The following is a 27,405-nucleotide window of genomic DNA, read 5'->3' on the forward strand; positions in this document are numbered from 1 at the left end:
TTCATCAGCTCCATGGGGAGGCAGTACACTTATGATGGAGAGCCTGTGGTCCTCCAGAAGTTCTTGAACTTCAACTCCTAGCAGCCCCAGCCAGCATGACCAATGGCCAGGGATGATGAAAGTTGTAATCCTCTATAGGGTCACCATCCCTGCAGTGATCCTTTTCGCATACGAGTGATGCACCAGTTCACATATTCACTACAGCAAGATGCTATTATAACACTGCAGAAACTGGCACCGATGCACCCAGGAACCTCACCAAAATGCTGCAAAATGCTGGAAGGCTACACCTCTACAGGCACATACCTCCACATGTGGTGGGAATGCCCCCAAATCCAACCTTGCCTTCTGGATGGAAATCTTACAAGAAATATGCAAAATAACCAAACAGGCATTGGAAGCAACCCCAGAACTGGCCCTGCTGAATATTTCACAAGACAATAATGTTCACTCACACTATAAAGAGCTTACACTATAACCCACTTACTCTCAGCAGCCAGAAGCATCACAGCCAGACACTGGGGAGACCTGTCGGGAGTGAACATGGACCGCTGGTATCAAATCATATGGGAAATAGCCTTACTAACCAAAAGACTGAAACTGGCATGGGGACAAATAGAAGAGGACGCCTGCATCCCGGTAGGCTCCCCTTTATCACGTCCACAACCCAACAAGACAACAACAAGAACCCATTGATAGCATGCTAATCAATACAGTCATACCTCGGTTTGAGAACGCTCCGGTTCGAGTACGTTTGCTTTAAGTACTCCACGGACCCGGAAGTATTTACTACCGGGTTCTGCGGCGCACGCATGCACAGAAGCAATCTGCTCAGTTTGCGCATGCGCAGAAGCTCTCTGTCGGCGCTTCGAGCATGCGCGGAAGAAGCACTCTGATTAAGTACTTTTCGGAGAGTGAATGGCTCCCCGGAACCAATTGAGTACTTAAACCGAGGTACCACTGTATGACTTACTTGACCCAACAATACAAATGTCTCACACTGAATGCAATTGATCAGTGGAAATGATTCTATGACCTGAAAAAAGAGATAATGCAAACCCTTTTGTAACCCAAGAAAATCTTTAATGAAAATTATTCTTTTTCAAAGCCAAGATGTTATTATGGCCACTAGCATCCTCCATCTGAGGAAGACAGAGGCATAATCATGGTTCTAGAATATATCCCGGTTGGGCAAAAGCTCCAGAAGAGGATGTAAAACAAGGCCAGTGAGTGTTGCAGAATTGGGGGTGGGTGGGTCTGAATTTCCCCCACTGTGAAGCTAGACACATTGCAACCATTTTGGACATTGCCCATGAGATCATGGTAACATCGGGTCTGATCCTAAATGTCTGATAAATCTAGAGAGAGAGAGGAGTTTTCACAAGGGCTGGTCAATTTTTTATATGCATAGACAGCAAAGTGGGCGTTTCCTTGTATTGGAAACAACTAATTGGAGATTGTTATTATTATTATTATTAGGGGCGCTGGTGGCGCTGTGGTGTAAACCACTGAGTCTCTTGGACTTGCCGATCAGAAGGTTGGCGGTTCGAATCCCCGCGACGGGGTGAGCTCCCATTGCTCTGTCCCAGCTCCTGCTAACCTAGCAGTTCAAAATTAGATAAATAAGTACCGCTGAGGCGGGAAGGTAAACGGCGTTTCCGTGCGTTCTGGTTTCCATCATGGTGTCCCATTGCACCAGAAGCAGTTTAGTCCTGCTGGCTACATGACCCAGAAAGCTGTCTGTGGACAAATGCCGGCTCCCTCGGCCTGAAAGCGAGATGAGTGCCGCAACCCCATAGTCGCCTTAACCGTCCAGGGGTCCTTTACCTTTTTACCTTTACCTGCCTTCCCCCCTGAGGCTCTTGGGAAGATTACAACAAAATTGAAAACAGTCTAAACAACTCACAATCACAGAAATGAAGTGGGTCCTATAATAAGCATCTCCGTGGTCAAAAGTCAGAGCAACGAGGTGCAGCTTTAGCATTCCCTGAAAGCCGTATAATGAAGGTATACTGCTCTCCTTTAGTACAATCAGCTCAGTACGTTCTCAGAGCCCAGGGCACTCCTTGGCAATTTTGCCTCAGGACAGCAATTAGGAAGAGGAAGAACTGCAAGTAATGGACTCCAGCAGAAAATTGTGAACGGGAAACCTGATTTAACCTCCAGGCAGTATGCCGACGAGCACCTCTCATTAGGGATGCCAAACTCCTCATGGGAGGCACAATTTTGTACCGTGTTCTTCATATGATAAAATATATAGATAATGAAGCCTGGGGTTTTTAAGCGCAACTTTGACAAAATAGCAACAACCACAGTTGCAAAGTGTCAAAACAAGGCAAGCCTATTGATCTCTCCAGATGTAATCATGCCATCTAAGTCATTTAATCTGCTTCGCGTATTAGTGGATTAAGAGTTTTTAAAATTGTTTTCTTGCCTAAAAATTATAGATATATATTGAATCATTGGTGCAGTTTTCTAGGGGCCTTTTGAAAGTGTAATCTTGTCCTTCACAGAAACGAAACGAAACGAAACCTGTTCTAACCTTAAATTGTCATCACAATGCCATGCATGCCTACACATAAATTAATCACAGCGAGTTTAAACCATGTTAAGAAAAGGTTCGTAGCCTAAATAATTCTTTTCCAATATTTTTTTTGGGGGGGGGGGGGCTGGCTAAGTGCCCATCATCCCCGATCCTTTAAGATCACATTCATTTCCCCTGTGTTCCACCTGCTTCCTGGCTACTGCTCATTGCCAGGGTGGGTTTTTATAGCTTCTGATGTTTGGATTTCATTCTTTAGAACAGGATTGTGCTGTATTGGTCCTGACCACTAGATGGAAGCAAAAGAACAATGCATTTGTCAGACACACACAGCTTTTCCTGAGTTAGGCGGTAAGGCAAGAAAAATTCCCATATCTGAATTTACAGCAAAGACAGGGCTTGAGATGTGCAAAGCGAAATTGCTAAAATAAATATTTTATAGCAACACAGTATGTGATGTGAGGGCTGAAAATTCTTGACAAATAGGTTTTGCTAAGCATCCTCTTGACCCAGCAGCTTTTTGTACCCTCGAGTAGCTACAAACTAGGTGATCAGAGGTTGGATTTTATATATATATTTATGGATTTAAATGATAAAAGGTTGGGGTAGAAAGAAGAATGAGTAGGTGATGTGCTTGCATTGTGAGATAACAAGCATCCTGGTCTACTTAGCCATTTATGTTTTGAGCTTCAGGACCAAAAGAGAAGGGAGGGGATCCTTTAAAAAAAAAAACCACAAGCAGCTGTGGGAAGCTCCAGTTGGACTAGAGTTGCAGCTTTGGGATAGAGGGATGTTTCATTTCTCCTTATGTCACTTTCCCAATCTGGGTATTTTTTCCCCTGATGTTGGTATTTCCTCATGCATTCTGTGGATTTGGCTTTATTGCATGCATAATTTATTGTTGCAAACTGTGGTCCTGGATTTCTTTTATTTTGTTAAATAACAATTTTAATAATTGATTAAATAAATAATCTAGCGAGAGGAGGAGGGGAAGAGAAGTTGCTATAAAGCCAGGTCCTGGTTTCGGAACCTGGTTTAATAGTCCAATATTAAACCATAGTTTCCTGGTTCAGATGTAACAGGGAACTGTGGTGTAAACAAGCCTTTCTCACCACTGAAACTGGCATGTGGCAGAAGGAGGGAAGGCAGTGGGGAATTCTCGATCACAATGCTTGTTCTGGGCTTAATAAACCACACTGCTGCCCATCTGCCCCTTGAGGAAATGTTTCAGGTATTCCACTGATTCTGTAAAATAAATATGGTAAAGGACCCCTGGATGGTTAAGTCCAGTCAAAGGCGACTATGGGATGCGGCGATCATCTTGCTTTCAGGACGAGGAAGCCAGCGTTTGTCCACAGACAGCTTTCCGGGTCATGGGGCCAGCAGGACTAAACTGCTTCTGGCACAATGGGAACACCATGATGGAAGCCAGAGCACATGGAAATGCCGTTTATCTTCCCGCCGCAGTGGTACCTATTTATCTACTTGCACTGGCGTGCTTTCGAACTGCTAAGTTGGCAGGAGCTGGGACAGAGCAACGGGAGCTCACCCCGTCATGGGGATTCGAACCGCCAACCTTCTGATCGGCAAATCCAAGAGGCTCAGTGGTTTAGGCCACAGCGCCACCCGCATCCCACTGATTCTGTAACTCCTTCCAGTAACCACATGCACCTGAGTGTATATGCCCCATATCTACAAGGCCACCGTTGTTATAAAGCCTCTCAATCTGTGAGAGGGATACAATGTTCCAGCCTATGTGGATGTCTGAATAATAAAGTGATTCCTGAGGATACAGAAGCTGTGCATTTCTGATCTAAACTCACAGCTATTAGAAAACCCCAGGGGATTAGGTACCTGCTTGCAAAAGCACCACATTAGTGTGTGTGTGTGTGTGTGTGTGTGTGTGTGTGTGTGAAATAGTTTTCAGTTTAGAGTTTTACAGTCAATTGTCCAACATACAAACAAGATTCCAATAAAATCTCCTGAACTCCCCTTTGTGGGTCTTTTTGTTAACCATTTCTTCCTGCATCTTTTATAATGGTCCCAATCTCCATTCAACATTAAACTACAAGTGTTATCCCAATCCTACTAATGATTCTTAAGTTTCATTCTTAAGATAAATTCTAAATCTTCCCCATTCCTTATTAAAAACTTGGCCCTCCTGATTTCTGATTCTTCCGGGTTTTTTTTTGTTTTGCTTTTTGTTTTGCTATTTTGGCATAATCCATCAATTTAATCTGCCCACATTAGTTCATCCCAGATTCTGATTATCCAAGCATGTTTCCTGTCTCCCATTTTGATAAACGAGTTTGAGAAAATCAGGAGGTGCCACTTTGTGCCGATGCACATCAAAGGTTGATGATGAATGCAATGTGCCCAGCATCTCTCCAAGGCTACATTGTGTCCTCGCTTTGGCCTAGAAAACTTGTGTTCCCAGACCTGTGTTTGAGCAGCAGCTGCTGTAGCCAAGGTTCTAGGGAAGTTGAACTAGGTGGAATGTTACTGTAGCATAGAAATGAGACTTTCTGGGGTGCACAAAGGAACTACCACCCTCATAACCACCACTTAAGTAATTTGAAGCAGCTAGAATGGTGGGTATCTTGTGGATGAACGCTGCATAGGCTGGAGCAGAAACACAATGGCATTTTAACTAGAGATGCTCGAGGAAATCGTTCTTTGCCAGTTGCTCTGCGAACTCACCTGATCTGCATCTTCAGAACGAATGTGCCATTATTGGTCAGATTTCTCACCTCTCCGAATGTTATGATGCAGTTCACAGCTCCGAAAATGTACCCAAATACTTTATTTATTGAATTTATATACTGCCCTATACCCGATGTATAATTTAGGATAAAATCATTTAGAAATACATGTTCGGAAAGAAAATGTTTGTGCTTTTTAGGCATTGAATTACATATTTCCATGTGGCTTAAAAAAAAACCAATGTATAATTGCAGATTAATGCAGAAATAGGGCAGAACTGACTTACGAACGAACATATGCAAAACTCACACAGACAGAAATAGACTGATCCAGCTACAATTTCAGTCATCTCTGGCATTTTAACCGAGCCCTAAATTAGTCCCAGGGGCTTAAACTGGCAGAACTCTATTTGCTAATTAATATCTGTCCTACAGCCTGAAAATTGCTAGTCTCTTAATATAGGCGTGGGAATAGAACTGTTGTTGACTCTACTTCAGAGTTTCTTTTTTGAATTTTGCCTCTCTCTCTCTCTCTCTCTCTCTCTCTCTCTCTCTCTCTCTCTCTCTCTCTCTCTCTCTCTCTCTGCTTTAAACTTATTGCTTCTACTTGTTTGCAATTTATTGCATTGTTAAGTCGCTTTGAGACTTCTTTTTGGCATCAAGCAACCCCAAAAACGAACAACAACAACAGTTTATGACCCCCTAATTTCCTCACCTATAGCTAACCATGATGTTGCAGCGAGAAACACTGACTATTTCAAAGAAATCGAAAAGCGGAAGCCTGAGGACTAAGAGTTATGGGGAGTGTGTATGTGTGTGTGTGTGTGTGTGTGTGTGTGTGTCTCACCTTGCCATTAATTTTCCCTCTGGCAATTAGCAGGAAGCTGTGTGTTTGTGTGTGTGATCACAGGGGGAAGAACCCTAGGTAAGTAAGCCTCTGTGTCTCCTTGCATGAGTCATGTACTCGGGACCCTTTCCATAATGTTGTCACTGCATGCAAGGAGATCTACTGCGTGGTGTGAAGGGGGGCAGGGAGGAGGAGATGGAGCCCCGGCAACTATAGAGCACCTGTACGAGGAAACACAATTCATTCAGCGCCAGACATCTGCTTGCCTCGATACCTGTTTAGAGAGACTATGAGTGCAGTCACAGCCTTCAGCCCTGAGCTCCAAATTCTCCTCAGTTTACTGGTAGGTAAACATTATTTTAGATCTTGTTACGGGTCGCTGAGGATAATTGCAAAAGCAGGAGGTTTACTGCGGCCGAGACACACAAGGAGCATCCATAATACGAATAATGTGCCAATGACGAACTTTATCCAGGTTGTACAAGCCACTTTGCAGATGGAAAGGTGAAACAGAAGCAACAATGAGAATGAGAGCAGTAAAAATGATTTATGGGTATGAGCCAGCCGAAACCCTGATAAGTCTCGCCGGCTGCAATGAGAGTTAAGCTCATTCAATGAATTCTCTCCATCTGAAATAAATGGGCCTGGGGAGGGGGTACGGGAGGGGCGTAATTTTGGTTGGATTGCAGTACAGGTGATAGTAAAGAACGGCTTTCTTACATTTAAAGGTTGCTTAATAGATATAATAAAAATAATAGTCAATTTAAAAAAATGAAACAGCAATGAGCTAATAAATCGTGAACAAACCCAAAGTATCTCTAGGTCTGTGTGTATTGGGGTGTGTGTGTGATAGTGGCAGCGACAGTCTCAGTAGATAACAGAAAACTGTTACCCATATATAATTTGGGTCCTTCCATTGAAGTGAAGATATTGCAATGTAGTACCCATGTAGAAAACAAAGCAGAATAAAAAAGGGGGGGAGGTATTGTAGTTAACCAGATCTTACCTTAGGGATGCCATATCCTGGATTCGTCTGCTGAAAATAGCATCCTGAGAATTTGTTACAATGTCTGTGGAAACCAAGGCATATGGCAAGTATGGCATTGTTGTTGCAGATTACCTATGAAAAAAAGAAGCTCAAAAACTTCTGTTTTGGAGATTTTGCACACACACACACACACACACACACACAAAAGCTTTTGTGTTTGGATTTTCCTTTCTGAAATATGGCAACCGTACTTAACCTAATATGGTGTTTCTAAAAATGAATTCCAAATATCGTTAGATTTGTCCATGGCAAGCCTACACTTGAACACAACTTGTTTATGTGCAGCGAGTTTGTACATATCTTCAGTGTTTCTTATTCTTTACACACCTTCCTCTGCATTTTCACAACTTCATTTCCTCCCCTCACATTAGAGAATCCTCTAATAATGTCCCCTTCTACTTTCAAAGCTCTTCTGCAGCATACAAATGCTCATATCTGAAGAGAGGGACAGATCCTGGGATTCCACCAGTATTAATATTCAGACTTATTTGTAGGCTATGGAACAACCTTACGCTGTGTAAAAAGGAGGTGGCGTTTAATTAAGGGCAAAGGCAGAAAAACCCGTAGCCTGTTTACAGAAAAGGCAGCTTTACTGCGTGACAGATGAGAAAAATACAAGTTTAACAACAGTGGGTTGAGCAAAGAGCTCTTTTCATGAAAAATGATCAGGGAATCCCTTTGGCTGAAACTCTATTAATATTTGTTGCAATCGGTTCACTCATCGACATGATAAACTCGAGGCATTTAACGCCAGTGTTATGCATTCAAGGGCCATATTTATATCTTGCACAGAGGTCCCTAGGGTGCCAGGGACTAGGAAGACTCCGAAGAGGGTGGGACGGAGGCAGGGGACCAGGGGAGTGACCCAAGAGATCTGTGATTTATGGGGTTTGGTGCCGGCCACAAAGCAGGAGCCAGGGCAGCGGGAGGAGGGAGAGTCAGAGGAGTCCAAGATGGAAGAGAGGCACGCAGGATGTGGCAGATGAAGAAGAAGCTGTGTGGGCGGCAGACGAGTCCGTAAACCCTCCACCTTCCCCTGCCCTGCTGTCTCCTAGAATTAGTAGGGGCTTGAAGCGGGAAGTGCAGTGACAACTTCCGTGCAGGAGAGGTTGCAAGCATGCAACTCAGCAGGGGAGGTTATAGAAGCCTGCAGCGAGGTCTCACTGTTGCTGCAACTACCTTGCAGGGTGCAGATCCGAGAGGACAGCTGCCAAGTGGCTAGATGGGTGTGCATCCAGAACACCATGGGAGTTGCTGTACATGCTTCTTTGGTCCATAAAGACTGAACTCTTAGATGTGTGCCTTCCTTAGCTTGGCATACAAATAATAAAATTATTATAATTACTATAAAAGGGCTTTTCCTTGTATACCTGTATACCTTGTATACCCATAGCTGCCAAGTTTTCCCTTTTCTCGCAAGGAAGCCTATTCAGCATAATGGAATTTCCCTTTAAAAAGGGATAACTTGGCAGCTATGTGTATACCAGGGGTCCCCAAACTAAGGCCCGGGGGCCAGATGCGGCCCAATCGTCTTCTAAATCTGGCCCGCGGACGGTCCGGGAATCAACATGTTTTTACATGAATAGAATGTGTCCTTTTATTTAAAATGCATCTCTGGGTTATTTGTGGGGCCTGCCTGGTGTTTTTACATGAGTAGAATGTGTGCTTTTATTTAAAATGCATCTCTGGGTTACTTTTGGGGCATAGGAATTTGTTCTTTTTTTTTTTCAAAATATAGTCCGCCTCTCCATAAGGTCTGAGGGACAGTGGACCGGCCCCCTGCTGAAAAAGTTTACTGACCCCTGTTGTATACGGTCCTGTATATCTGAAGGAGCGTCTCCACCCCCATCGTTCAGCCCGGACACTGAGATCCAGCGCCGAGGGCCTTCGGGCGGTTCCCTCACTGCGAGAAGCAAAGCTACAGGGAACCGGGCAGAGGGCCTTCTCGGTAGTGGCGCTTGCCCTGTGGAACGCCCTTCCATCGGAGGTCAAGGAGATAAACAACTACCTGACATTTAGAAAACACCTAAAGGCAGCCCTGTTTAGGGAAGCTTTTAATCTGTGATATTTTAATGTATTTTAATGTGTGTTGGAAGCCGCCTAGAGTGGCAGGGGGACCCGGCCAGATGGGCGGGGTATAAATAATAAATTATTATTATTATTATTATTATTATTATTATTATTATTATTATTACTATTATTTATACTTTCCTGGGCAACCAGCCAGGACCCGCTGACAGCACCCTGACACTGGTTCTCTGAAGATGGCTAATAGAAAATTGAAATAAGTCCCATGTCTTTATGTATGGTGTAAGGGTTACTCCCTACAGAGAGCCAGCCCCCATCATCCTGACGTCCACCTCATCAAGCATAGAGAGCAGCAGTGGGTCTGAAGCAGCCAGAGGGGAGGGGAAAGACTCAGAGGGAGAGAGAAATCAGCGTGAGGAACAATGGGAAAGCTCGGGGGCGGAGAGGTGCAGGCAGGAGCTCGGGGAAGTTGGAGAGCCCTGTCACCGACAGCTCAGGAAGGAGACTGAGAGGGCATTGCTCCTTCCGGCGCAAGAGTTAAGGAGAGCACCGCAACGCAGGTCAAGGGGGAGGCGTTTTGGGGTGCCCCAACTACTTTGCAGGCGTAAGAACAGATGAATGCCATTGCCGGATTCTGACTCGGGATGAGAGGTCATGTTTTAACCTGTCTCTGCACTGTAAATATCTTGCACAATAAAAGTCTTTAAAGACAAATTGGACTCAAGCGGAGTTACTCTAGAGTAGCCACTACGACCCTCTGACATATGGCTTTCTGTCTTTTTCTGTGGCAGGTTGTTTTCGTGGCTGGGTGGCATGATTTGGATAATACCGATTATGACTGCTGGCCCCTTGAGAAACCAGATGAGTATAACATGCTGGATTGTGGTGGTGAGTTCCCCTCTTGTTTTTGCAGGATATAGCCTCTTGGTAATGCAGTAGACTGGAAAGAAATGGAAGGAATCAAGAGGATTCCTAATGCATCTCCAAACTTGTACCTGACTTCAAATCCATGAGTCAGCAGTAACATCTATTTCCAGGCAATTTAAATGGAGGAAAGTAACCAGCACGCTCACAAGAACATCAGGGGGAAAAAATGTTTGCCTGGAGTTCAAGTATTCCAAGGAAAATTCAGCCAGGGTGATCTGAACACAAATAAAAGATTTACAGCAGGGTCTCCAAGCTTTCCTTGCCTCGGGCTGGTGTCTCGAGCGATGATCACGTGGCGGGCCGGAGGGCGGGGGAGCGAGCACCCGTACCACACACACATGCTATTTCTGGTGCACATTCGGGTCGGAGGAGGCCCGTGCGCATGCGCACAAACTATTTCCGATGCTCCTCCGACCCGAAAGTGGGTCCCCGCGCCACACTGGTAAGAGCGGGCAGCGGGGGGCGCCGCGGGCTGGATAAACGAGTCCCTCGGGCCTTATCTGGCCCCCAAACCGTGGGTTGGTGACCACCGATTTACAGCATGGTTGCGATCTATTCATTATGTGTAACTAAATGTACAGGAGCTTGCATGTGAAATGCCTTTTCTCTTGAAGCCATTGGACAAAATCAGACCAGCTCCATGCCAACTCCCAAAAGATGGGAGTTTTGGCCAGAAAATTCTGGAAGACCATTGGCTCTGTATCCGAGCTCTGGAGCAACAGATTAAAAAAAAATGCTGCATCATCTATGTGACAGCCCTTCAAATCCTGCTTTATTAGTTACATGAACAAAATAACCTGTTTAGGCCAATAGCATTTGCATAGTGCTGTTGGTTGGTTGGTTGGTTGGTTGGTTAGTTGGTTAGTTGGTTAGTTGGTTAGTTTGTTTTGGCTGTGAAGTGTTGAGCTGGCTTTTATTTCTTCAGGCCTGGAGATGGCTTGGGTCCAGAGGCCCCCAGAAAAGGTCATAAGCGGGGAATCCTTTGATGTAATCTACGCAGTCATTGCTTCTGACAACTTTTACCACTATTCTGTGGAAAATGGGATCCTTTCCCACAGGTGAGCCATTGAATGCAAGGTAGCCCTAGCTGTACTCCTGTTCAAGGTTTGACAAGCATCAATAATCCAGGTTACAGGTAGGTAGCCGTGTTGGTCTGGATCGAAGTAAAATAAAAAAATTCCTTCAGTAGCACCTTAAAGACCAACTAAGTTTTTATTTTGGTATGAGCTTTCGTGTGCATGCACGAAAGAAGAGTGTGCATGCACACGAAAGCTCATACCAAAATAAAAACTTAGTTGGTCTTTAAGGTGCTACTGAAGGAATCAATAATCCAGTACAACAAAACAGCCTTGACACACCTGCAACTCTTTCATGCAAGTACAGGAAACTCAGATTGTTGCAGACGATACCAGAAAACTTTTAGCATCTGCACTTTTTGTAAATGCAATCACCCAGTGAGATATCTGAGTCACTGGAAGACCCAGCATGCTTTCATTACAGTTCACATATCATGAAGGGGACAAAAGCACACCTCTGAACATTTATCTTCTTGGGCTTCACCTCTAGCTGAACATAAGTACTAGTAAGCTTTTCTGCAATATTCTCCCATAGCAGGTGTTGGAAAGAGAAGCTCCCCTCAGATTAATTCAGGAGGTTCCCCACCACCACCAAGATATATAAAAACAGAAGTTATTGAATTATTTTTTTCACCTCCAAATAAAGGATTGGGCAATATCACAATCCAGTGTGAATTAGATTGGAATGACCTCTCCCCAAAATTTAATACTTAAATCACAGTGTTGTTTTTAACTTCATTAAAATTGGAGAGACTCTTCCCTGTTATGATCAAAGATATATTGTCTTAATCTCCTTTCACAGTGATAGGTAGGCATCCTTTTTATACCTGAAAGAACATCTGGTTGATATTGCTTCCTAGCATGCTTCTGCCCCCTTTTGGCTAGTAAGTCAGGTACGGTAGCTCACTGGCTTTCGCACCTCCTGAATATTCCACTACAGTTCTCAGCACGAAATAATTAAATATCAAAATCCTATAGGAATGTGGATTTGGAGGGAGAATATATTTTAAATTGTCTTTAAACAATATGCAGATATTTTTTGCACAGATTCCCCCAAGAAATCACAGGATTGATGCAGAAATGGCAGGTTGATGGGTGAAGCTGTGAGAAAGTGACAGAGACCAGATTTGACTGCTCCTGATTTGGACATTACGGTCTTCCTTTCTAACACCAAGATGCAGGGCCAGTCCAGGATGTTGTGCTACTCCTGGCAAAACCAAAAATGCCTACCACCATGCCTGGCTGTTTCTGCCCACCTCTGCCTCTGCAGCTGCCCCCCGCCACAGCCGCCCCCTCGTTGCCTGGCCACTTCCTCTTCCACCACTCACCACCTCCTTCGCAGGTGGGCACAAAGGAGGAAATTGCAGGCAATGGCAAAGGGTGGGGAGAAGGAAGCCACAGTAGTGAATTGTGGCATGGGAGGCCACCACCTGAGGTGACCTCCTCCCCTCGCCTCATGAGTGGGCTGGCCCTACCGAGATGTCTACATGTCGATGCAGACATGGAAATTGATTTCAAAGTAAGCTTTGTCTCTGGAATCTTCTTCTTCTTTTTTTAGTGATGCAACGGCTGCCAAAACATTCTGTGAGGAACAGGAGTGCCCTTCTAACTGGAAAGATGCAAATGGAGAGAACTGCTGTGTCCATCATGCGAACATTCACTCTTGCCCTTTGGCCTTCATGGTTAGTACAAACAGCAAGGCTTTTGACATGGCCACATTGCCTAGCCTGGGGAAACTGAGAGGCATTAGGTTCCGGGAAACACCTTTTAATGGAGGCATAGAGCAGGGCTGGGGACGTGGGTGGCACTGTGGGTTAAACCACAGAGTCTAGGGCTTCCCGATCAGAAGGTTGGCAGTTTGAATCCCTGCGACGGGGTGAGCTCCCGTTGCTCGGTCCCAGCTCCTGCCAACCTAGCAGTTTGGAAGCACGTCGAAGTGCAGGTAGATAAATAGGTACCGCTACAGCAGGAAGGTAAACGGCGTTTCCGTGTGCTGCTCTGATTCGCCAGAAGCGGCTTTGTCATGCTGGCCACATGACCCAGAAGCTGTACGCCGGCTCCCTTGGCCAATAACACGAGATGAGCGCCGCAACCCCAGAGTCGTTCACGACTGGACCTAATGGTCAGGGGTCCCTTTACCTTTAGAGCAGGGCTAAAAATTTGCTCAATGGTTCTTTCCTTTCCCCTCTGTGGGCTATGGCCGAGAGGCACCAGGAACATGCCTAGCACTCTGTTATAAGAGTGGGAGCTATGAGCCAGGAGACCCCTCAATTCAAATCTCAGCTCAGCTATGGAAGCAGTGAAGACCACCAAATGGGATGGCTTTAAAAGAGGACTGGACACAGGGGTGCCAATTTGAATAATAAAAAAGTGGGGGACAAGGTAAGCCCTCCCCACATAATCAATCACAAGACACACCATTTGACTGACAATGCCCATCAACTTTGGGGGCCTCTGCCTCCTCAAATATTTTAGGGGGGGGACTGAAAGGACCTCGGCCTCTAGGGGAGTTGGCACCTATGATTGGACCTATTCATGGCAGGCAATGCTATCAGTGGTTACTCACCACAATGGCTATGTTCTGCCTCCGCTGTCAGGGCAGTGTGCCCCTGAATATCAGTTTCTGGGAATCACAGGTGCGGAGAGTGCCGTGGCGCTCATGTCCTGCTTGCGGGTGTCAAGGCTTCGAGAAAGCTATTCCTCCCCCAGTTGCAGCAAGAGCAGAGAAACAAGGTAGAGTTCTTTTAATGAGTTTTATTCAGTCATAACAGCAAGAGGCAAGAGAACGCTTGAACAAGCCCTAACAATGGCGTCGCTCCAACTGAGCCCCTCCTCCCTGTTTCCTAGCAGCAGCACCTGCCCTTACGGTGGCCGCTTGTGGTCAAATGCCTCTGATTCCTTTGTTCCTGCACTCTTAATGAATGCCGAGTTCTGGGAGAAGGGGTGTCAGAAATACTCTCCAGTGACAACGTGTCAGCTGGCTGCCCTGCTTCTGTCTCCCCCCCTCCCCTCCTCCTTCTAACACTGCCCAACTTTTCTCAGACTCCTCAAACCCCTGCTGTAAATCAAGGCTGCATTCCTCTTCTCCTGCAGCATCAAAAGAAGGAGAGGGTCACCTCCTCCATCTCACCTTCTTGGGTCCAATCCCTGGCAGCAGGCTTCGCAAGAGAATCTCATTGGCCACTGTGAGAACAGGATGTTGGACTAGATCTAGCAGGCGTGTCTCATGTTCTTGTGTTCTTACAGTTAGCTGATCTGAGGGATGTCCCCACTACGCTCTCCAAGCTAGACTACTCTCTGCAATAGGGAATAACAATATGAGGGTCTACTGCACACTTCTGATCCCTGGCTCTTTGAGCACTTGAAATTTGCTGTATAAGCCCTTTTCTCCATCTTCTTATGAAAGAAAAGGGGGAAAGTTATTCTTTGTGAACAGACTTCTGACTCCCTGCTTTTAGTTCTGAGGATGGGAAGTTTTTTTTTTTTTTGCGAGTTAACCAAAAGGACACCGTTCTAGCCCTTGAAAGCTTAAATTATTTTAGTTTTAGTATTGCCGGTTGATGTATATCTCAACTTTACAAGTTTCATTTGGGTGCAGATATTTTATGCTTCCCTGCCTAGATGGAACTGAATATGAAGGCTAAGAGGAATGTGGCTTTGTGATATAGAACACTCTTATATTGAGATAACTCTGTTCGGCTAAGTAAGAGCTATTTATACACCCTGGTGTCTTTTGCACGTTTTGTTTCTTTCATTCTTTTACCTTCGCTTGCAGGAGACATCTGCATTTTTGGTATAACACAAATGGAGAGGCGTGCATGGGGCTATCTGACATTAGCCACCAGAAATAAGCCACCCCTCCCCTACCCCCCACCCCTGCTAAAACCTTAAGACCTTTGCATTGTATATTTTAGCACAATATAGTGAACATAATCCTTGTTGGTTACAGCTGGCTGGGAAATGAGAATCTTTGAAAATACTTACTCAAAATAGACTTTGTCCCCACCCCACACAAAAATCTGTGGAAGAGCTGTCAGAAGATGTTAAACATCAAAGAAAATAAGCTGCAGAGAATCCTCTGAAAGGGAAGTATATGGGCAAAATTCCCTTCTTAAACGCCTTTTTCTGAAGGAAATCTAGAGGAGCTACCACTGCCAAGACGGCCATTTACACATTCTGTAAATTTGAGATGTACGTCAACTGGCAATACTAAAACTACAATAATTCAAGCTTTCAAGAGCACTGGAACTCATGGTCCTGGAGGTTAAGTGAGATGCAAAATTGGAAATCACAGGAAATTACAAATAAAAATGACAGATGCTTAAAACATTTCATCTGACATGCAAGAATACTAATTGTACCCAAAAGGGCACTAAGGCTGGTTATATATTCCCCTTTCTTAAGCACATAATGTGACATTTAATGTCATTTCCAACTAAAATTTACTGTTACATGAACCTCTAAAATGACACTGAAGCTGTATCGTTTAATTTCATCTGCTTGGCAAAAGGGTAAAGGTGGCATTTGTGGACCATGGATCCCAGACGATGGCCAAATATTCACCCACACCAAGTCTACTGCGGGCAAAATGACACAGAGAAACTGGACAGCCAAGGTAAATAAGGTTCAATCCTCCTCACGGACTCTGTTTCTCTCTCTTTCGGACTGCTGGGCAAAAGCCTAAATTATCTATTATTCGCCTTTGCCAGCCTGGTGCCTTCCAGATATCTTGGACTGCAACTCCTGTGCTGGTTGCAAAACATCTGGCCTCAGTAGGCCACAGTGGGAATTTGGCTAGCTTAGCAGCTGCTCGGGAAAAACTGACCACATTTATGTCTCAAAAGCTCCAGGCTACCTTTAAGCAATTGTTGCATTGAATGAATATTCATTACATATAAGGAAATGGCCAAGTATCGGCCTAGTATTGTGATTATGGCACAACATGGGGTTAAAAAAAAACCCACCTAAGTTGGCTCTGGGTTTGGTGTGTGTGTGTGTAATGGGGAATGGGGAACCTGTAAGACTTCCAGGTGTTGTTGGACTCCAAATCCCATCATCTCTAGTTAGCATGATCAGTGGTTTGGTATCATGGGATATGGAGTCCAAAAACATCTGTAGGGTCACAAATTCCCCACCCTTGGTGTACATCATGCAGCTATTAGGGCAGCTTGACTTAATGTGGGCAGGGCTTCCTGAATTAGCGAACTCTTTAAAGCCCTTTCACAGGAATTATTAAAAAGCACAATGGAACAGGGCACTGCGATGTTGCTGAAAATGTTCGTGACAAGGGCTCCCCCTCTCACTTAGCTACATCCAGGTTCATTTAGTTATTCAATATTTCTTCACAAAGCATGCAAAGTATGTGGCTCAAGATGTGGTGATAGCCTCTAGCTTAAAAGGAAATTAGACAAATTCTAAGAGAGTAGGCTATTAGCTATGATAGATAAATCGAATCTACATAGTGTGTCTGGAATACTGTGTCCAGTTCTGGGCACTGCAATTTAGGAATGATATTGATTAGCTGGTTTTGTGCAGATCAAGGTTCTGGAAACCAAGCCTTATGAGCAACGTAAGTTGAAGAAGTTTGGTATGTTTAGCCTGGAAAAGAGAGACTGTGAGAAGATGCTGTATGATTGTTGTTGTTGTTGTTGTTGTTGTTGTTGTTTAGTCGTTTAGTCGTGTCCGACTCTGAGTGACCCCATGGACCATAGCACGCCAGGCACTCCTGTCTTGCACTGCCTCCCGCAGTTTGGTCAGACTCATGTTCGTAGCTTCGAGAACACTGTCCAACCATCTCGTCCTCTGTCGTCCCCTTCTCCTAGTGCCCTCCATCTTTCCCAACATCATGGCTGTATGATAGCCACCTTCAAATATCTAAAGGGTTGTCAAATGGAGAAAGCTCTGGAGGGTAGGACTCAAACCAACGGCTTCAAGTTACCAGAAAGGAGATTCTGACTAAACATCAGGAAAGACTTTCTGAGAGTAGGAGCTGTTTGACAATGCACCATCTCTCTTGAGAGGATGTGGCCATGCAACCTCTCTTAAAAACCCCGAAGAAAGGAGAGTTGATTTTTTAAGCAGAGGTTGGATAGCTATCTGTCATGGATGCTTTAGTTGAGATCCCTGTGTTGCAGGGTGTTGGGCTCAGTGACCCACAGGGTCCCTTTCAAATCTACGATTCTTTGATTCTATGAGTGAAACGCTATCCCTGCGGATAACAAATGCTGGGGACTGACAGGGGAAAGGGAGACTGCATACATAGGCATCTGTGTGGCCAATGACTATCTGGACTAGAATGGTTCTCCCTGATCTCATTGGGTTGTCATTCTTCTTTCTCTTCCTCCATCTTGCTTGCCTTGCAGGTAGTCCTGGTGCATGTGGGCATGACCTCTCTCATTGCACACATCAGGGTTGGGAGAATGCAGGCTGCTTTGGAAGCCCAAACCATGGTCCTCCCAGCAGTAGGTATGCTACAAAACGGTGGAGGTGGTGAGTGAAAGCGTTCAGAGAATGCTTGCATTTCTGGTGCTAGGATGACTGGAGGGACCTTTCATTAGAACTTAATGTATCATTTCCCACATCACTGGAAACCTTCCTTGCCCTTGCTTGTGCAAAGAATGGCAATTGTACGAAAGATTCACTGTGTTATGGGCTTGATCGCCAATGCCAGAACCATTGGTTTCAGGCAGCGCAAGTCATGCTGGATGTTGGGATGTCAACTTCCCCTCTTGATTGAAGAGCCTCGGACAGCTGTCAGTAAAGACACCTTTTGATTGTTGTTTAGTCGTTTAGTCGTGTCCGACTCTTCGTGACCCCATGGACCATAGCACGCCAGGCACTCCTGTCTTGCACTGCCTCCCGCAGTTTGGTCAAACTCATGTTCGTAGCTTCAAGAACACTGTCCAACCATCTTGTCCTCTGTCATCCCCTTCTCCTTGTGCCCTCAATCTTTCCCAACATCAGGGTCTTTTCCAAGGATTCTTCTCTTCTCATGAGGTGGCCAAAGTATTGGAGCCTCAGCTTCACGATCTGTCCTTCCAGGGAGCACTCAGGGCTGATTTCCTTAAGAATGGATAGGTTTGATCTTCTTGCAGTCCATGGGACTCTCAAGAGTCTCCTCCAGCACCACAATTCAAAAGCATCAATTCTTCGTTGATCAGCCTTCTTTATGGTCCAGCTCTCACTTCCATACATCACTACTGGGAAAACCATAGCTTTAACTATACGGACCTTTGTCGGCAAGGTGATGTCTCTGCTTTTTAAGATGCTGTCTAGATTGAAGTCCTGTTTTTAAGGAGGGTATAATAATAATAATTTATTATTTATACCCCACCCACCTGGCTGGGTTTCCCCAGCCACTCTGGGCGGCTTCCAACAGAGTAAAACTTCCCTAAACAGGGTTGCCTTCAAATGTCTTCTAAAAGTCAGAAGAAGAAGAGGAGGGGGAGTTTGGATTTGATATCCCGCTTTATCACTACCCTAAGGAGTCTCAAAGTGGCTAACAATCTCCTTTCCCTTCCTCCCCCCCCAACAGACACCCTGTGAGGTGGGTGGGGCTGAGAGACTTCAGAGAAGTGTGACTAGCCCAAGGTCACCCAGCAGCTGCATGTGGAGGAGCGGAGACACGAACCCAGTTCCCCAGATTAGGAGTCTACCGCTCTTAACCACTACATCACACTGGCTGATAGTTGTTTATCTCTTTGACATCTGGTGGGAGGGCGTTCCACAGGGTGGGTGCCACTACCGAGAAGGCCCTGTGCCTGGTTCCCTGTAACTTCACTTCTCGCAGTGAGGGAATCACCAGAAGGCCCTCGGCGCTGGACCTCAGTGTCCGGGCAGAACGATGGGGGTGGAGACGCTCCTTCAGGTATACTGGGCTGAGGAGGGACCCTCTTCCCTTTGATCAGGCTCAGCCACAAAGGAATATCCTGGTGCCGTGCTCTTGTATTATTAATTCCGAAACCTCTTTCTCTTTGTGCTCAGTCTGTGGGGATGACATCTGTGAGGATGACGAGGGCTGCTCCACGTGCCCGGCTGACTGTGGCGAATGTCCCTTGGCAACAGACATCAGGATCGCAATTGCCTTACCAATATGTCTGGTCTGCACCGGCTTTATTCTGACAGTCGTGGTACGTGTTAAATAGAACTTCGACGCCGCTCAGCTGCTCTCCTCCATGCTTTCCCCCCTCCCTCGTCTAGTCCCTCTTACTAAATCTTCATTTTATAATGCAACACAGCATAAACACAAGTTCTACTTCTTTGCTGCCCTCTTGGGTGTACCTGGATGAGAAGCAGCCATCACTGGCTCTGCCTCACAGGGGGAGACGCATCCCAAAATAGGCAGTTGTTACCTCTTGAGTGTGCCTCCTAGGAGATTGTCTGACAGCTGAGGACACTTCCTTCTCTGTTGTGTTTGCAACGCAAACTGTCTCTCTGCTTTGTGAAGTTGCAGAAGGGAACTCAGCAACGGGTAATGTTTGCCTCAGATTCTGTCTGTAGGCATATTTTTCCCCCTCTAGCTGGTAGGAGAGAACTGGAGAGAACTGACTCTCAGTCTGCTCAGTCTTTCAGATAAACACTATGGGCATAGCTGCCAAGTTCCGGCCTGAGAAATAAGGGACTGGACCGGAAGTAGCAGACCGGAAGTAGTGCTGCCGCCATTTTGGAACTGGGCGGAGCATGCTCAGAAGCTACTTTTGATGCTGCTCTGCCCTGTTCCAAAATGGCCGCCGCACCAGAAGTCGTGCTGCAGCCATTTTGGAACTGGGCAAAGCAGCATCAAAAGTCGCTTCTGAGCATGCTCCGCCCAGTTCCAAAATGGCCGCCACACCAGAATAAACCGGGAAAAACAAAAAAAAATCCGTTTTTTCGGCTGGGAACAGCTGGGAAAACAGGGGTTTCCCGGGGAATACGGGAGACATGGCAGCTATGAATATGGGGGAGGAGAAAAAGTAAATGTTTCCTTCCCCCCCCACTCAAAATGGTGGTGGTGATGATGATGATGATGTGAAGCACCGATGGTGCAATAACTTATCATGTGAATTTTACCAATGTCAGGAATTCAAGAAAAAAACCAGTCTAAATCTCTGCTTATAGATTTCTGACATATTAAATAGTATGTACAACAACATTAATTTATTTATACTCCGCCTATCCGGCTGGGTTTCCTCAGCCACTCTGAGCGGCTCCCAACAAAATAAAAAAATTCCTTCAGTAGCACCTTAAAGACCAACTAAGTTTATATTTTGGTATGAGCTTTCGTGTGCATGCACACTTCTTCAGATACCAACAGAATATGAAAAACACGATAAAACATCACACATTAAAAACTTCCCTAAACAGGGCTGCCTTCAGATGTCAGATAGTTGTTTATTTCCTTGACATCTGATGGGAGGGCAATCCACAGGGCGGACGCCACCACCGAGAAGGCCCTCTGCCTGGTTCCCTGTAACCTCCCTTCTCACAGTGAGGGAACTGCCAGAAGTCCCTCAGAGCTGGAAATCAGTGTCTGGGCTGAACGATGGGGGTGGAGACACTCCTTCAGGTATACTTCAGGTATCCTTCAGGCCATTTAGGACCCCCTCTCCCCTTGTGAACTGTCACAGACTCTGCCTTTGGCCCTTCTTTGTGTGCTTCCTTCATGTGAGGTCCAGACGGTGTCGACATGAGAACGGGCCTTTTCTGTGGTGGCCCCCTGTCTCTGGAATGCTCTCCCCAGGGTTCGCCTTGCTCCTTCATTACACATCTTTAGTCGCCCAGTGAAAACATTCCTCTTCAACCAGGTCTTGGGCTGATCAATATTGTACAGCCTTTAAATGTGTCTGTGGGAAGGGGGGGGTATTGTTTTGCTGTTTTCATGCTTTTATCCTGTATTTTATTCTGTGAACCGCCCTGAGATCTTATGATGAAGAGCCTAGGGATTAATTTGCCCTGTCATGCTTTCTTTAGTGGTTCCAGTACCAAAAGCAGAAAATGTTTTGGGATGAAAGCTGGATCATAGACTTCAACTGCATCAAAAAAGGTCTGTAAGTATTAGTATCATCATTATAATCTCTTGGAAATCAACTTAAACACGCACAGCAGAAATACTTAAGCTAATTACAATAAATACCGTCTTTTTCATGTATTAGACGAGGTTTTTTGACTCAAAAATCATGTCAAGGCCGTCCTATACACGAATAGTAGGGGGAGTGGCTGCGCACTGCCAGCCAGATGGTTGGCAGGTACGCAACTCCCCCACATGCCGCTATGGTAGGTGCGCGCTCTAGGAAGCTCAACAACTTTGGGCCATCTCCCCTCATTTTCTTTAAATTTAGTCCCCCCACCTCCCCCCAAAATAGGGGGCATTTTATACATGGAGGCATCTTATACATGGAAAAATATGGTACTATGAATAAATAAAAACCTGAAATGAAAACAAAACAAAACACATCTATACAAAAGAAGTCAGTTATAGCAGATTCTGCCCCACCAAAAGACCCCACAAACACTTTAATAGTATTCAAATTAAGGACCAAAAGCCCAGGTAAAAAGGGAAGCTTTAGTCTGGCACTTAAAGATGGGGATAGGTGACCCCCCCCCCCCCTATTGACATTATGAAAGCAATGCCAAGTGTTGGTCCATGGGCCAAATTCATCCAGGGGTCCCCAGCTGGTCACTGTGCCGTATCTCAAGGGATTTTCCCTCACGATTATCAATTTGTTTCTCCCAAGTCCGAACACCCCACCTCAACTGTCAATATCAACAGTTTTGGCAGAGACTTTGCCTTTTGCAGTGCTCATTCGCAATCACGAAGCAGGAAATTCAGAGGCCTTATGCCTCTAAATACCAATGGCTGGGAGTTGTAGGGGGGGGGGAGTGCTGTCCCGCTGATGTCGAGCTGGCAGGCTTTCGCTGTTGGACTCTTCTGCTGTTCTTACATTCCAAATAGGGGGGAAAGGGATGAGCAGGAAAAGTACACGGTTATGGGAGTGTTGTGGCGAATCTACAGGTGAAACTTGAAAAATTAGAATATCGTCAAAAAGTTCATTTATTTCAGTAAGGCAACTTAAAAGGTGAAAGCAGTATAGGACATAGACTCATGACATGCAAAGCTAGATATGTCAAGAACTCTCTAGAATTCAGTTACCAACCAATCAAATTTAAATACATAGTAAAACCATACCTGCCAAGTCCTGGACTGCAAAATCCGGGATCGGCAGCCGCGTGACACCGGAAGTTGCGTAGACGCAACTTCCGGTTTCGCTTTGCCCATTTCAACAAAAATGGCCGGGGCCGGCAACAGAAGTCGCATCTATGCATGTCCGGAAGTGCGTAGACGCAACTTCCGGTGTTGCTTTGCCCATCTATGGGCACCGAAAATGGCCGGCGGCGGCAACGGAAGTCGCGTCTACGCATGTCCGGAAGTGCGTAGACGCGACTTCTGTTGCCGGCCCCGGCCATTTTGGATGCCCATAGATGGGCAAAGCAACACCGGAAGTTGCGTCTACGCACTTCCGGACATGCGTAGATGCGACTTCCGTTGCCAGCGCCAACCATTTTCGGTGCCCATAGATGGGCAAAGCAACACAGCAAAGCAGCAAAAAAATTTAAAAATGGCCGTCGGCAGGAGTGGAATAAGGGAGAATAATGGGAGAGGAACCGATACGGGGGACCGCCGGGAAATGGTACGAAAAAACGGGGGTTTCCCGGGAGATACGGGGTACTTGGCAGCTATGAGTAAAACATGCAAGCATTTAAAATTTCAGGAAATTAAATTACTATACTTAACAGCTTTGGGCTGCGGGGAGCATCAAATATTACTAAGGTCTGCCCCTGTTTGGATGGCTTTCAGTTATCACCTGCTCCTAAGTCTTTGCAGGAGAAGGAATTTCAGCAGCTGCTAGTTCATTAAGCCATAAGTGGCATTTGATGCCATCTGGGAAGCCCTCTGAAGCCAACTATGTAGCCTGCCTTTCTTAAGCTGATGGAGGAGGGGAATGTCAACTTTAAACATAATATATCATTTTGAGTATGAGTACTTCATACAAGAGTTTATGGTTTTAATGTAATATATTAACAGCACTTTCAGTTCGTGATTTGATTCCTCTTTTTTCAATTATTTGTGGATTTGTTCTTTGGTTTTGATGAGACTTTGCTGCCCTCTGCACATCAGAGGCCCAGCTAGCGAAGTTGTTCTGCTGAAAGCTAACAAGACCAGACAAAACTATTAGTCCTACTGTCAGCATGGATCTACCAGAAGAAAACACCCCAAATTGGGAGGCATAAATTTAGCATTCAAAAAGGATAAACAGGCAAAAGAGATGATAACACTGTTAATTAAAATATCTGGAAACGTAGACATAAATATGCAAAGCTGACAGGGAAGAAGTAGCGACAGACAGAGCTGTGCAGAAAGACAAAAAGATGAAACAGAAAAGAAATTAGGAAGCTAATCTTGGCTTTTATAAAAAAATAAATAAATATGCAAAGCCAAGTGTTTCATCATTATCTTGAGTCTGAAAAGTGTGTGTGTCGAATAACCCAGATGGCTGCAATAAAATAAATTCTGATACTTTATCTTCACTATATTAAAAGCATGACAGCCAAATGATTCAGAATGTTAACTGTGTATGTAAACCAACTTTTAAAAGCTATGCAAACTGTTCTATACGATGGGTCAGCTCACCATCAGTCTTCGGCACACTGCATGTCAAGCATGTCGGGCGCCCTGGCGCGGAGATCACTCCGGCGCCCCTGCCCTGGTGGGCGGGCGCAGCGCACAGCACGGCTTCCACGCAGCTTTGCCGCTTGGCGCCCCCCCTGCCGGCCCAGCGCCCTGGGGCCCCCGCGCCACCCAGCCTACCCCTAGAGCCGGCCCTGGGGACATAGGTTTCTGGGCAGGAGTGGATCACGGTGAGGGTTTGCCAAGTGTGCCTTCCTCTGAGCGTGTTTCTCCCTTTCGTCCTGAGTTCAAGCACCTTCAAAGCCCACAACACCTTTGGTAAAGGCTGCTCTCCAACTGGAGCACTTGCAGGCCAGTATTTCCCTGTTGTTGGTGTTTATACTACATTTTTTTAGATTTGCCTTGAGAGAGTCTTTGAACCTCTTTTGTTGACCTCTCCTCTCCTCAAATGGTACTAGAAAGCTACCAGCAGAGCAAACAATTTTCAGAGATTTAATCCTGGGATCATAATAATGTTCAAGTATTCTCGCCAATGTGCATTCAACCAACCTACATCTAATTTCCTGTTTTATCAGAATACATGGCAAGGACTGGAATGGGGAGCGCCCTGAGTGTGCCACTTCGACCCAGCCCCTCCAATACCAGCTGCCTCACAACACTGAGCTCCTGCACGGCAGCTGCCAACGCTTCCAAGATGAACTATTTTACGCAGACAGGGATCTAGTAGGTGTATTTTGCAGTACTTTCGCTCTATTCTATTACTGGAACATGGGAAGCTGTCTTATGTTGAGTCAAGCTTATGCTCTGTCGAGCTCCATAATGAGACTGCTGCGTCAGGCCAAAGGCCTGCCCAGTTCAACTTCCTGTTTCCCACAGTGGCCAACCAATTGCTGTCATGAGAAGTTCATAATTTCTCCTTGGTGCCAATGCGAGGTCTCCTCCCAATGCAAATAATGCTTCCAGCGATGGGATTTTCCTCAAGGGAGGAAAGCATCGAATTCTCCCTGCTGCAGTGACCCTGATAATTTTTGTTGCCCCACAGCTGCTGCTATTTGCATATTAAATACAAAGGCACATGTTGTCCCACGTGGTTTGGCCAGCCGCCATTAAGCTCACTAGTGACTCAGCTACATTAGTCAAAAAACAGTGTTTTGAATGCATTATAAACATGCAACACCAAATGCCATTGGAGAGTAAAAAAAAATAATTCTATGTGATTTTCCATAGCGTTTTTCTTTTCTTATAGCAATTTAATTTCTAACTTACTTATAGTGTGTGTGTTTTCCCTGTGTGTCGATCCACCCTAGGTGAACTATGGCTAGTTGTCACCTCTCAGCCTACGTCGCAGGGCTCTTGTGAGGATAAAAGAGAAAAGGAGAAGAACAATGTATTGTGGGGGGTTTTGCACCACAGATAACATAACTGTAATAGATAAATATACGGAGGGGTTGCGGTTTTTTTATTTACTTCTGGATGCTAAACAAATGCCTTTGCCTTCTTCCAGTGATGGTAGAACAGTGGCCATCAAGAAAATAATGAACAAGACATTTACTCTCACTAGGACCATCCGTAAAGAAGTCAAACAAGTAAGGTAAGTTTTTTCTTTTTTTAAAGCGTTACGGGTGCCTTTGTAGATTTACACCCACAAGTGTATCTTCCTTAAATTTGAATCCACTATCCACTTGCTTCAAAAAGTGAACTGAGACATATACTGCCTTTCCCGGCATGTTTAATTGTGTGTTTCAGGATCAGCTAGACATCCTGTGCTATGATATCTTGTATGCGCTGAAGGCATGCTAAGAAGTCCTTCCCACATCCCTTCTTGTTTCAAAGCCAGCAACAGGCTCTGAATGGTGGGCTTTGGCAAGATGCTGCCCTGTTGAGGCCATTTGATGCCCTTCCCGCAGCCCTCGCAGCACCGGCTTAAGCTGGGTTTGGGGAATTTATTATTTCTACCCTGCCCCTCTGGCTGGGTTTCCCCAGCCACTCTGGGCGGCTCCCAACAGAATATTAAAAACACGATAAAACATCACACATTAAAAACTTCCCTAAACAGGGCTGCTTTCAGATGTCTTCTAAAAGTCAGATAGTTGTTTATTTCCTTGACATCTGATGGGAGGGCGGTTCCAAAGGGCGGGCGCCACCACCGAGAAGGCCCTCTGCCTGGTTCCCTGTAACCTCCTTCTCACAGGGAGGGAACCACCAGAAGGCCTTCGGAGCTGGACCTCAGTGTCCGGGCTGAATGATGGGGGTGGAGATGCTCCTTCAGGTATAAAAATGTGGGCCTTTTATGGGGGGGGGAGAGACAAAAATACATACTGGGATTCTCAGAAAATGAACCCATGTGACAGAAGCCAAGAGTCCATGGCGTGATCTTGAGCCATGTGGTCAAATAAGAGTCCCTCCTAATAAATGAGAAAAAGTAAAGACTTCACTACCAGTGGAACTTCCCACAATCGGTTTCCTGTTTTGGCTCAACTATTTTCGTCTCCATCTCTATCTCCATCACTCCTCACATATCCCGTTCCTCTCTCTGCAGCTCAGTCACAACGGATCAGAAGTTCTGTGGGCCCTCTAATGATGCTGTACCTTAATCCATGAGTGGCCAACATGGTTCTCTCTTGATGATGTTAGACTGCAGCTCCTATCATCCATTACCATTAGCTACGTTGGCTGGTGTTGATGGAAGCTGCAGTCCAGAAACATCTGGAGGACCTCGTATTGGCTGCACCTGTGTCCAGTGCTTTAAAAAAAAATGTTTAGGGGTACTCTCATTTCCCTACTCATATTGAAATACTGCCCCTCAATGGGGCGAAACTTAGATTCACAAAATGTTTAGGGGTTTGCATACCCCTGCGTCCCCCCAGAAAAAAAGCACTGCCTGTGTCCATCTATAGCAGCTTTTGGGAGCTAGGACACACACACACACACACACACACACACACACACACACACACACACACACACAGACAAATTTACAGACCAATCCTATGCATATCTACTCAAAAGTAAGTCCTGCTGAGTCCAGTGGAACTTACTCCCAATAAGTGGGTTGTTGTTGTTGTTGTTGTTGTTGTTGTTGTTGTTGTTGTTGTTGTTGTTTAGTCATTTAGTCGTGTCCAACTCTTTGTGACCCCATGGACCAGAGCACGCCAGGCACTCCTGTCTTCCACTGCCTCCCGCAGTTTGGTCAAACTCATGTTCGTAGCTTCAAGAACACTGTCCAACCATCTCGTCCTCTGTCGCCCCCTTCTCCTTCTCTTTCCCAACATCAGTGGTCTTTTCCAGGGAGTCTTCTCTCCTCATGAGGTGGCCAAAGTCTTGGAGCCTCAGCTTCACGATCTGTCCTTCCAGTGTGAGCACTCAGGGCTGATTTCCTTCAGAATGGATAGGTTTGATCTTCTGGCAGTCCATGGGACTCTCAAGAGTCTCCTCCAGCACCATAATTCAAAAGCATCAATTTTTCAGCGATCAGCCTTCTTTATGGTCCATCTCTCACTGTGCATCATTACTGTGGGTTACAGGCTTACATATGGTTTCCACTCCCAAAGCAACTACTTCACAGTGGCTA

At 45.5% G+C, this 27,405-nt stretch overlaps 1 protein-coding gene across 1 annotated transcript in view; it reads left to right on the plus strand.

Moving 5' to 3' along the window:
* Positions 1-543: 543 nt before the first annotated feature.
* The window catches only part of LOC118075244 (atrial natriuretic peptide receptor 1-like), a 57,003-nt gene continuing 30,141 nt past the window's right edge, over positions 544-27,405 (plus strand). The window contains exons 1-10 of the mRNA XM_060269084.1: positions 544-639; positions 9,959-10,055; positions 11,020-11,152; positions 12,729-12,852; positions 15,681-15,785; positions 17,533-17,635; positions 19,154-19,299; positions 21,119-21,191; positions 24,410-24,557; positions 25,339-25,425. Coding sequence (XP_060125067.1) covers positions 544-639; positions 9,959-10,055; positions 11,020-11,152; positions 12,729-12,852; positions 15,681-15,785; positions 17,533-17,635; positions 19,154-19,299; positions 21,119-21,191; positions 24,410-24,557; positions 25,339-25,425 — 1,112 coding nt within the window. The remainder of the gene's footprint in view (positions 640-9,958; positions 10,056-11,019; positions 11,153-12,728; positions 12,853-15,680; positions 15,786-17,532; positions 17,636-19,153; positions 19,300-21,118; positions 21,192-24,409; positions 24,558-25,338; positions 25,426-27,405) is intronic.

Source organism: Zootoca vivipara, chromosome 16 (assembly GCF_963506605.1).
Source record: "Zootoca vivipara chromosome 16, rZooViv1.1, whole genome shotgun sequence".
NCBI classification, from domain to species: Eukaryota; Metazoa; Chordata; class Lepidosauria; order Squamata; family Lacertidae; genus Zootoca; species Zootoca vivipara.